Source organism: Poecilia mexicana, unplaced genomic scaffold, assembly GCF_051168715.1.
Source record: "Poecilia mexicana isolate PSO_F unplaced genomic scaffold, ASM5116871v1 scaffold_14, whole genome shotgun sequence".
Taxonomy (NCBI): domain Eukaryota; kingdom Metazoa; phylum Chordata; class Actinopteri; order Cyprinodontiformes; family Poeciliidae; genus Poecilia; species Poecilia mexicana.
Window position 1 is genome coordinate 9,864,198 of NW_028263383.1, and position 12,171 is coordinate 9,876,368.

At 35.1% G+C, this 12,171-nt stretch overlaps 1 protein-coding gene across 1 annotated transcript; it reads left to right on the forward strand.

The window, feature by feature from the left end:
• The first annotated feature begins 126 nt into the window (after nucleotides 1-126).
• Nucleotides 127-3,904, forward strand: plac8l1 (PLAC8 like 1). The gene is made up of 4 exons (XM_015010829.2): nucleotides 127-762; nucleotides 1,079-1,311; nucleotides 1,846-1,982; nucleotides 2,249-3,904. The coding sequence occupies exons 1-4, from the start codon at nucleotides 737-739 to the stop codon at nucleotides 2,378-2,380; spliced, it is 528 nt and encodes a 175-aa protein (XP_014866315.2). The 5' UTR covers nucleotides 127-736; the 3' UTR covers nucleotides 2,381-3,904.
• Nucleotides 3,905-12,171: the final 8,267 nt, after the last annotated feature.

A 12,171-nucleotide genomic window follows, 5' to 3' on the forward strand; every position in this document is an offset into this window, starting at 1 on the left:
TGTTTTCTGTATATTTGACATATGGGAGCGTACATGTGTTTAAACTGAGCTTATGAACCTTCTGGTTTCACTGCATGACTTTTCAGCACGTACAAAGCTCCTCTTCCTTTTTGTCTGTCAGTTGCTAAGTCAAAGTGCATCAATCTAAATAAAAGGTCATTGTTAGAACAGAGGAAATGAGCCTCTTGAATAAAAACCGCAGAAGTTTCATGACTTCTAAAACCAAGATTTTCCCTCTCAGCGCCTCATACAAGAGTTCTTTACTTCAGAAGTAAGTGCTGCATTCATTGTTTAAGAACTTATGTACATGAATAACTACATATCATGGATCAGATAAAGTGTAGATTTATTTGGTTATTTTTTTTTTTATTCTTTCAAAATTTCTTTTTGTAGTTATTTGCATACATTTTCTTTTAAAACTTGCTTCTGTGCGAATGCATCCTTGTCCTCCCATGCTGAACATTTTATGTTTTTTGCACCCTGACGTTCGTTTGCTCTCTCTTTATTTGCTGTATTAGCAGGGTGCACAGCAAAGTCTCAGACTGAAGACAGCAAGACTTATCTTAGTCACACAGCTTCTGGCTGAGCCCGCTGACTGCAGGTTTATCTGCTCCGACACACAGCCTCTCACTGGGAGAGTGTCACTTCGTCTCCTCTTTCCTGCTGACTCCCGGCTCCACTCTCGTCTCTCCTCCTTGTGTCATTCGTCTCAAGGAGCTTCTGGTAGAAGCAAGTAATGGAGGAGATGACAGTTACTGACCAGTAAGTGTTTTATGCTGTCCCAAACTGCTTCATTAAGCTCTCAGTACTTGGCACAATGTAATTAAAGGCAACATTTTTTCAAGTAGTGGTACATCCCAAGTATCACTACTTGATTTACTTATTTTTGCATATCATTGGAATGCAAGTGAAAAGTTTTTCTCATATTTACTGCAATAACTGTATAATCCTGTGGGGTTTTTTTTGTTTATTTTGTGAACAATATGAACAAGGAATAAATTAGACCTTTAGATTACATCCCTTTTATACATAAACAGCACCAGCTTGCATTTAAAGCTGCTTTTTCTTTGTTTTTTAGACCAGAATGTTCAGTCAAAAATGTTTCAGCGTCAATGTGTCAAGATGAAGAAGTGGAAGGCTTCGACACACAAACTGATGATGGCCAGAGGTCAAACGAGGTGCCTGTGTCGATGAGCCCAGTGGTAACTCAGCCTGGTCGTGGCATCGCTACAACGACCATCACCACCGTCACACAAATGGGGGGAGACTGGAGCACTGGACTTTTTAATGTCTGTGGAGACAAGACAACATGTAAGAGGCACTCACACACTACACTAAAGCACATTTCTAATTTAACATTAATGTTAATAATAAAAGCAAATGCATTTAGAACCGTGATTTATATTTTCATTCAATCATTCATTCATTCATTCATTCATTCATTCATTCATTCATTCAGGCTGTGTTCTCTTCTGGTTTTCCCAATTCTGAATCCTGTCCATCTGTCTTACACATACATTACCAAATCTAAAACAACTAAAGTGTAAAACAAAATACAGCTAATAAACCCCTTTACAAAAGCAAAAAATAATCAAAAGATTTTTTTTATCCTGCATTTTTGTGGGACGGTGTTAATTTCATTCACATAGTAATTTGGCATGCATTAATATTTTGAATATTTTTCTTTTCTACAAAGCACCCAAAAGAAAGCATCAATGAAGCATTTTATGTTTTTTTATTGGTTCTACTTCTTAAACACTTTTCAAGAACAGTGATCCATGTCTCGAGCAAAACACTAAAAAATACTCACACAGAAACTATTGTTGCCTTCTTCCACGCTTCCAGGTATTATTGGGGCGCTGGTGCCATGTTATTTAGATCTGAGTTTAGCCCAGCAGTTTGGGGAGTGTCTTTGCATGCCTCTCCTACCAGGATCCACTTTTGCCATCAGAGTTGGAATCAGGGAGCGTTACAAGATTCGGGTGAGTGCAGTACATAGTTCTGTGTTTCTTTAGAAAAAAAAAGAAAAAAAATTATCATTGTATTCAGTGAAATGAAATCTATTCAGCATTTTATCAACAAATTAAAAGTAAAACGTGGAGCATGTGTTCTATTTTATGCCCTTGAAATTAAAAATGTGTCCTGTATGTGTTTCTGCTACCTCATTTTGTTTGGATGTGTGCTTCCTCCACTTGCTTGCATGTGCTGTGTGTGTCTGCTCCTTGTTGTCCTGCATGTTTACCCACAGGGAAGTGTGTGTGAGGACTGGAGTGCAGTGTACTGCTGTTACCCTCTGGCTGTATGTCAGATGATAAGAGAGATGAAGCGCAGGATGAAGACCCAGACGTATCAAGTGTCTACAGTGATGGAATCCTCCTGAAGAAACTGTTGTCAGTAACTGTGTCCTTTGCTTTAACTTTGCAACAAGGATCAGTGAAGTCAACAGAGATTAGCATAAGATATCAGTGGCAGAGGATTAGAGCCTTTGAAAACATTTGATCTGAAATGTAAAGACTGGAAATCAAAACAGGGTGAAACAATGGAGGTTTTAAAGCTCCACTGAATGATATAAGATTTGTAAATGCAAAGAGAGAGAGAGAAAAAAAACACCTTGTAATTGCTGTTTGAATATTAATAGCTTGAATTATTTCTCTGAAAGAAATTATTTCATGGTCACATTTGCATACGTATGAAAAACAGGTGGGAAGATGAAGGGTTTTCCTTTTTTTCAACTCCAACAGACTTCAAACAAGCTCCAAACAGCTGGTGAAAAATTAAATCAAACACAGAGAAGAAAAGAACAAACAGTTAAACCTGTTTTACTAAAACAATAGTCCTGTTATTGTGTTCACCATGTAGGTATATTAACTGACACGCTGTAGTCATCCTTAAAATGCATTAAATATTTCACTTATCACCATTATAATTCTGTTTTTACTGCTACGACATTGCTTTCGAAATCTAAGACTTTTTATTTGCTTCAAAAGAAAAGACTTTACAACTTAATGGTTCTAATAACTTAATGTCCTCTTTCAGATTAGTTTGAACCTGATTAGACCTTTCTTAGCACTTTTTCAGTCAGCATCTGAACAAACCTTGTCACATATTTTACAATGGGCTTTAAATTGTCAAAGAAAATCACATGCGACATACTTGTAACAAAACAAAATTCAAGATTAGCTTAGATTTTAAGCTAATAAACAGTTAGCATTTTCTTTTTCTATTACATTGGATACGCGTTTTCATTAAAAACCTTTTTATTCTGTCTCTGTTCTCAACACCCAACGTATTTGTATGAAAAGTTAATTGTCCTTTTTTTAAATACACATTTTATTGTAACTGTTTACAGTAATATTTCATGGCGCTGATCAAGTCGTTTTCTAGGCTGATTTATTTTTAAGTACTAAATTTATTTTTAAAAACTCCAAATATAATAATTGTTACTTTACAGAACCTCGTCAGCAGGTGCTGCAGTTGAACATTTTCTTACACAAATGTGAGTTATAAGGTTCATTTTCTGTATTGCGTGCCCAGGTTGGTGAAGAGACGTTGATCCGTATGTGCATAACGAAAATAAGCAGAAACTAACTCCAGCCTGTATTTTCCCCAAAAGCAACGTCTTTGACTTTGCATTGCTTACTTTTTCTCTGACGTCAATAAATTAATTTGTAAATTTAAATTTATTAAAATAAATTGGAAATTTGTTTTATTTTTAGATTCTCTGACACCGTCTTTCTCTTTATTAAGTAAAGGTCGCCACAAAGAAGGACAGGAAAGCAGATAATTCATTTTGACAGGAAGTCTACAGATCAAAATGATAAATTCTGTTTGAATGTCAGAGGACAGATCTAGAACGCTGTAAATGAACTTGCAATAAATCGTTTGCCTTAAGAAGGCCAAATTACTTTTGTAACAGATTTACTTGTGTTTTGTATGCAGCACCAGCAGTACGGTTACCCACCTTTCCCTCCGCAGTCTTTCGTCCAGTACAAAAAAAAAAAGTTTCTCTATTCCTTTAAACATGCATTGCTTGATTTATCCATAGGCATTGAATCATTTTATTAAGCCAGTCCTGATTGCCCTGCTTCCCTGAACCTGAAATGCCAACCAGACTGAGCGGATATGAAAATGTTATTTATTCACAAAGGCAGATGGATCCTCAAAGGGCAAATATGTAATTTGTTAACTCTTGCATTTGGTCTCCCAACTGGCAGCTTCCGTGAATGAAATGGGAAAATAGAGAAAATTGGGTTTGAGTCAAGATAAAGATATAAATCTGATTGTGTTTGGTGGAAAGTTTTAATTTCTGTGTGATGAAATGTAAAAGTTTTTAAATTGGTTAAGTTCATTAGAGGTAGATCTTAGATTCATCAAGACTATTTGTTCTAGGTTTGAACTATGTTAAAGGTCTTTGAATGTAAAGGAGGAAGGGCTGCATTTACTTTAAGAAATCCCTGTTGAGAGCAGAGTTGAGCTCATCTCTGCAAATTTGCAGCCGGGATGCACTATGGATGTAAGCATGGAGATGGAAAAAATGGGAATGAGGATCTTTGACCAGAGACGCAACAAGCAGTTACATGTTGGAAGAGGGTTAGTGAGGAGCAATCAACAAATAGAGAACACAAACTATGTAAAAATATACCACAGCAAAATGGAAGAGTCTGTTAAAGACTATACCTTACACCCATGGTGCTGCTTCTGTTTCTTTTCAGTCATGCTGACTGTCTGCCATCCACCCATTCACACTCACAAACATGCAAATATTTATACACTGATCCATAGATCTGCTAAGCATCTGCTCAATGATTGGATGGATTCAGAGTCACCTGGTGACATTATAATGTTGAACTGTGGATCATCTGCGTAGTTATGATACCTAATCTTATTACTTGTTATAATCTGAACAAGCGGGAGGATACAGTAAGGGGTCCCAGGATTGAACCTTGTGGTACCCCACATGTGACTAATATATGTTTCAATGAGATATAACTTGACTCAAAGAAATAAGACTCAAACCAGTCGAATAATGGACCAGAGAATCCAGCCCAGCTCTCCAGTCACTTGCAGATGTCTTAGTCAACAGTGACGAATGCTGCACTGAGATTCTTCTGCAGTCTATATTTATGTTTATTGAACACTTTGACGAGGGCAGTCTCAGCAATGTGGTGAACAAGAAAAGCAGATTAATAGACATCAAAGTAATTGGTCATTGTTAAGATGCTGTTAAAACAGCTTTTCCAGTATTTTTTTTATAGATCTAAAGTAAGATATCGTTCTGTAATTCTGCAGAAGTGATTTGTCCAGACTGTTCTTTCTTTAACAGCTGTTTGATAACTGCTGTTTTTAAAGCTTGGAAGAAAAACACCTGATAGGAGAGACAAGTTTACTATTTGAATTTATCAGACACAAAGATGGGCAAAAGTTGTGAGCATTACATCAAGATGGCAGGAGGAGTTTAATTAATTTATCATTTCTCCTGTTTCTGTATTTGATGTTGATGTGAAAATTAGTCCTCCAGTTTTTTAAAAATGTCTCTTCAAAGATATTGAGAAATTATTTTCAGTTAATTGAAGTTCAACTTCTACATGCATAGAAAGGTTTGTCAAACATTTGACAAACCTTTCAAATGTTTGACATTTGAAAGGTCAAACATTTGACCTTTCAAATAGGTTATTTCTTGGGTTGAAAACAAGAAAACGTATAAGATCAATTGGGCTGTTTTCTTATTGCTTGCTGGGTTTCACCTGCCATGTAATTTATTAAGACATAACCATACATATTTTATAAGTTTTATTTTATTAGTCACATGATTGAATTTGACACAAATTCAGATACGTTTTGCTTATCATTCTGAAATTATTACAGAATAATGGCTGTACTTAATTTCTGCATCTTTACCATGAATACATTTTACATACTACAGTCTTACGTCATCTCTTCCAGATATGCTTTCACACCTCAACCGTTAGGGGGCAATGTTGCCCTAGATCTGGCTGCCGGCTTCTTTTCTATCGCTTCAATGGCTCAGCAGGGTGACATCAGTTTTAAGTGCTGATGTGAGGTCAGAGTTGGGATTTCCAAAGCAATAGCCAGGTCAAGATCTGGAACAGTGAAGCCCTTCCTAAGTCAGAAGTCAGACAGGCATCATAAAATATCTCTACGGATGTTCTTTCCCGCTGCTTCAGCATGAAGACAACTATCCCTACAGAGGCATCAGGTGTAGAGTACAAGCTGTTATCGACAACAGCCCCCGTGGGAGTGTGGGTGTGTGTGGGGGATGTATCTCCGAGAGCTGTTTCTTGCTGTTGTGCTCATTAGAAACTCGCACAGAGAGGGAACCGAAAGATCAAGGCATCATTTGCCAAATAAATTTGCTCTCTCACACAAGAAACCAAAGGTGAAGTAATAGAGAATTTATAATTTGAAATTTCATTTGGCACATCAAATCTCTTGCTTGCTTCTCTTCTTTTTTTTATTAATTCAGCAAATTTATCTCCACTGTCTGTGCATATTATTTCTCCATTTAAACCGTTATTCCTGCCATCCTGTCCCTGACTTCTCCAAAGCCCTCCTCTTCTGATTTCTGCCCAATGATACTTCATCTAACCAGAGCCACCTGGGGTTTGCATAACACAAACCCACACTCTCCTCCCTCCAGTCCCTCGTCGTATCAGTGTCTCTGATTCACTTTTGCCTCATCCTTGTCCTTCCTCTGATTTTCAGTGTGCCTTTCTCTCTAACGTAGCATCATTGTTGGTGATTTTGTTGATGTGATGTTCAGCTGCTGTTTAGCCCGGGGCTGTGGAAGCTTTGTCCGTTTGACACCAGCAGTCTTGGTTTGGTTTGTATGTGATGATGGTCACTTGCTTGGCACTGCTCCACTTTTAATGGTAGATGGGTAATTTATCTATTTGCTCTATTTTTAAGGACAATTGAAGAAATAAGTTAATTCGGGAAAACATGAGAAAACCAAAACGGTCTGTTTTTGCCTTCTGGACTCCATACAGTGCTTACAAATTCCAGCCCTAAAATTAATTTCTTCACATAAGAGGATTTTTTTCTTCTTCTTTTTTTTTTGATTAATTAAGCTGTGCATCCTTTGAGCCTTTTGTCTATTTTCAGAACGTCTTCCAGCATTAATTAAAATAAACAAATGTGAGCCAAGTTTACAAATTTGTCATGGATCTTACTCTATTACATGAGTTTATTTTAGAGAAATAAATTGTTTTGTGAGCATCAAAGCAATTGACAATGTATTGAGTAAGGGCATTGACATTGTTTTTAATATTTCTTTGCAGACTGTTATTTTCATGACTTATTTTTATTCAAAATATTTCTAAATATTGTTTTTACAAAATTGATTCCTTCTGTCAAGTCATTTCACACGCCTATCAAAGTCTTGCACAGGAAGAGATTGTACTAGAAACACAATGCTTTCTTTACAAGAGTATTCATACCTTGGACTTTTAGAATAGACTAACACAAAGTAGTAAATAATTTTTAAGTAGAAGGAAAATAGGGCATGTTCAGTACTGGCAACCCAACTCTTCCCCAATGTAGGGATGGATGGATGGAAAATAGATAAATATCTGAAACAAAGACATAGACATCCACCTGATCTGATAGGAAAGGAGAGAACCAGCCAAGAGGGCCATGGTAACTCTGGAGGAGCTGCAGTGATCCACAGCTGAGCTGGGAGAATCAGTTGGTAAGGCAGCTATTATTTGTGCACCCAACAAATCTGGGGTAAATGGAACTGGGGATAAGAAGAAAACCATAGTAGAAAGAAAGCTGTTTAGTTTATTTCCACTTTGCCACAAGCCACATAAGGGACAAAGGAAACATGGGGAAGAAGATGCTGCAGTAAGATGAGACCAAACCTTTGTTATTCTGACCTACATGTAAAGCACTGCGTGGGGTAAAACAAGAATGGCATCTTTAATGCACCATCCATACAGTACAAAATGGTGGTTGCAGCATCATCCTGTGGGAATGCTTTGCTTCAGCAGATACATGGTCAGAGATTACTGACCAGAGACATGTTGGAGACAACAAGAGACTTGAGGCTAGGGTGATGGTTCACTTTCCAGCAGGACCACAAAACAAAACATTCAAAAATGAAATCATTTGGATCAAAGCTTGATTATGTTATGATTATGATATAGAATACCTAAATCTCACTGAGGATCTATGGCAAGACTTGCTGATACAAAGTGAAATCTGGTTTTAAGAAGTGACCCATAGAAGCAGAGTATAAATACCAAAAGCATCTGTAAGGCTAATATTTATATAAAAATAAAAAAATTTAATGTTACTTTTTCCTTCCACTTAGGCACAAAACCATTATAAAATACACTGATGTTTATAGCTGAAAAATGACAAAATACAAGAAAAAAATGAAATAAAATCAAGGGGCTCAGGTACTTTTACAAGACATTGCCAACATCGTCCAATGTTGGCAATAGACGAAGGATGATTTTTTTTTTTTTCATTGGATCTTAAATTTGAAAGCCTCTACAACATGCACAACCATAAAATGTTCAAATCGGTAATGTTATTTGTGCTTGTGCAGGTGAACAGTGACTGCTGCATAAGCACTTTGCAGTTTTAAGAGATAGGGAGCACCTCTAATTTAAACCCTCATTCTGCTTAATATTCCAATCATCACATTCTCTACTCGAAGCCTGAGAGCAGGACGAGGCAGTGGTGCTGCTGCTGGCTTCTGTTGGTGGCTCAGTTGTACTGAAATGAAAGTTAAAATATAAAGAAAGGGGTCTTCTTCACTTTTATTATTCTCTAAGGGGAGAACATTTTAACCATCGACAACCAACACACAGGTTACATTTTAAAAATGTGACAGTTTGTGAATATAGATCAGATGTTACTAATAATCCTCTTCATTATAAGTTCTAATCCTTCAGAGATGTATACAAATATAGAGTATTTGGCACAAATTAATGATCTTCAGCTAATAACGTCTTTCATCTTATCATTTATCTTTAGTTGGATTGATTACTGCAAGTGTCTTTCCAGGTCAGCCTGAGAAAGCTGCAGCTGCTCCAGAACAATGCTGCCTGTGTCCTCAACAAAACTAGGAGAATAAATCACATTCTATTCTCCTATAATGTATTTTGCTTCAAAATACGTTAAAATAAAAATAATCTTTGAAATATATTAAGCTTACCATGAAAAAATAATTTAATTCATTAAATGGGGTCCTCACTGTTCATGGTTGGCAAGATAAACTTGGGTTCTTGGCCAGTTTTGTCTCTGACTGTTCCAGTTGTTTAAAACTGTTTAACTTTTCCTTTTACTGTAGATAAAAAGTGATTATGATAATTTTATTGTAAACATTTCTTGTTTTATGACGATCCAGACACACCTGGCTTTTTAGAATGGCACTTTTTTTTCTTTCCTATTTTGAAGATTAATAAAGAATCCTAAACACACAAAAAAAATTAAATAAATAAAAACAGTAGAAACTAAGAAATGCCTCAGTTACATTTTGTAGGAGTAGTTACTGCTGTGGATAGCTGCAATAACAACTTTTCTTCCCCAGCAAAACATAATAATAATAATAATAATAATAATAATAATAAAATAATGACTTTTGTAATTATTTTATTATTATGAAATAATAAAATAATAAATTATTATGATTATTATTATTACTATTGAAGCTTACATATTGTTATACTTTACTGAGTTAATCTGATCATTTTCAATGCTATGTTACTTTGACAAAATTAGTAAATACTGCAAATGATGCATTATTGCATTTGTTGAAGTGGACCTTTGAGATCCAAACAAGATCCATTCAACTCCCTGTAAATTATCGTCTGAACTTGAGATTCTGCAAGTCGTTCAATTCAATATTAACCAAAATCATGTTGTCTTTTGTTTCTGCTGTTTCCATACTCCTCTCATCACCACAACATGAGGATGTCCCTAATTTTATGTGCAACAGTTAAAAAATAAATGTTACAAATGCACATTGAATAGTTTTGCTATCAACTCAGTTTGTGCCACTCTAATTTATTTAAAGATAAATCACACAACCAAAATTAATCCAGTTATAAGGAAGTATACATCAAGTCAGTTTTGTTCATTACATCAGTGTTCATGTAGTGACAAAATTTAAAGTAATAGTCTCATAATGATACCCTGTATATATATATATATATAAAAAACACTTTATATCTAACATACATTTACACAATCCAACAGCACCTTAATACAGGGTGTCTTAACAAACACACATTTATTGAAATTGCTGCCAGAAAATATTTAATTTGTTTTTTTTTGTCACTTTTTTTAATGAGGCCAATTAACTGCTATGTTTGAATAAATCTAAAATAAAATTATAACTATTTTCTAATTTCCAAATCTAAATTCAAAGCATAATTTTAACTGGTTTTGTTAGTCTATAATTGGAGAAAAATTGCCCAATTACTTTTTTTATTACAAAGTTATTTTCTTGTAAACTTAATGAGCTTTTCATTTATTTCAGATTTATCCTCCCATCTGTCTGTGACATAAATTATTAATGCAGTTGACTGAATATTTCTGTTACAAAACAGGAAAAAATACCAAGTACTGAATTATTGTTTGTGCACTGGCTATATCTCTGCACAGTCACTACAAAGATCCATAGACTTCACTGTGAGCACTTTTCATTGTGTCTAAAAAATAAATGGTCTCTATGGGAACAGTTAAAATCAATCCTTTTTTCAAAAGAAAATCTCTGTAATTACATCTCAAAGAACACCGTCTTGGAGTTTATAGAAAATCTTAAGGCTAATGGTTGTAACTGAGGGAGAGAAATAATTGCAACATGTGGACAGGTGGAAGAGATGAGGCTTAATATACAAAACCTGACCAATCTTCTTGGAAAATTTTATTGTCGCACCTCATGAAGAGATTTGTGATAATGTACTTTGTTTTTTATGATGGACTAGCATCTTGACATAACTGGAGTATGGCACAACAGCAAACCTACCAAAACATGGTAATCTACCTCAACTGACAAGAGATTTAATAAGAATATTAATGAATTAATGATCTGCATTGAAATGCTTAGTCAACAAATGCCATTTGTTAAGAAAAATTTAAATTGTATGTTACCCCGAATGCACCATTATTAAAGAAGTTGGGAACTGTTCACAGTTGACAATTAAGGCTACAATGGAATGAATTTGATCAAAGCATATTTATGTGTTAAAATGACATTGTCAAAGCTCAGGTCTAATTTCAGAAGAGAAGTTTTGCAAAGGCTTTTAAATGTTTTTGCTTGTTCTATGCAAAATATCTAACATTCAGTAAAATGCATCTTACAAATAGAACAAACTAATGCACATGCAGTATGATGGTCTACATCAGAAAACTGTAAAGAACAGTTTTAACCTGAAAAACTAAATAAATGTGATGCTGCATCACATTTAACAGTAAGCCTACAACCATGTCCATGTCAGAAGAACTGATATTCAGTTTAATGTAACAGTTTTTGAACTGTGTGCATGGGTGACTGTGTGTCTTAATGAGCTCCACAGGGTTACGTGTCATTTTGATATTTTATTCTCTTTTTTTGTTGTTGAAAACTAGAACAGCTGGCAGCATGTACCCTGTCTTCTTTAATGCCAGGTCTGTTTACATGCAAACATAAACATACATTGCCACTTTATTTGTTACTAATTAAGATGTATCTGTTTGAATTGTGAAACTAATTGACTAATCTTCTATTTTTACTATCCCACACAATTTCCAAATGAGCAACAGAAAAGGCAGGCTGTAGCTTGATCTCACTGAAGTAAATCTGATGCTGTCATATTGTATGAATATTTAATATGCAAAAAAAAACAAAATAAAAAACAAGTCAGACAGTCTGAAAAACATCAAAAAGTGGCTAAATGGGCTGGAATACTAGATATTAACACTGAGGAAGGAAAACAAGAGAAAGGAAATTAAGAACATCAATAAGTCAAACTGATATGTACTTTTAATTTTAATTTTTAATTTATAAATGCTTCATTAAACTTGAACTGGACTTTGTGAAAAATATTTTTGAAGGATCTTGAGCTTCTGGAACATTGTATTTGTCCATTGTATAGTGACATTATTAACAATTGTAAGACAGGAAATGAACTTAATATGCTTTTAACGGTGTTCATGTCT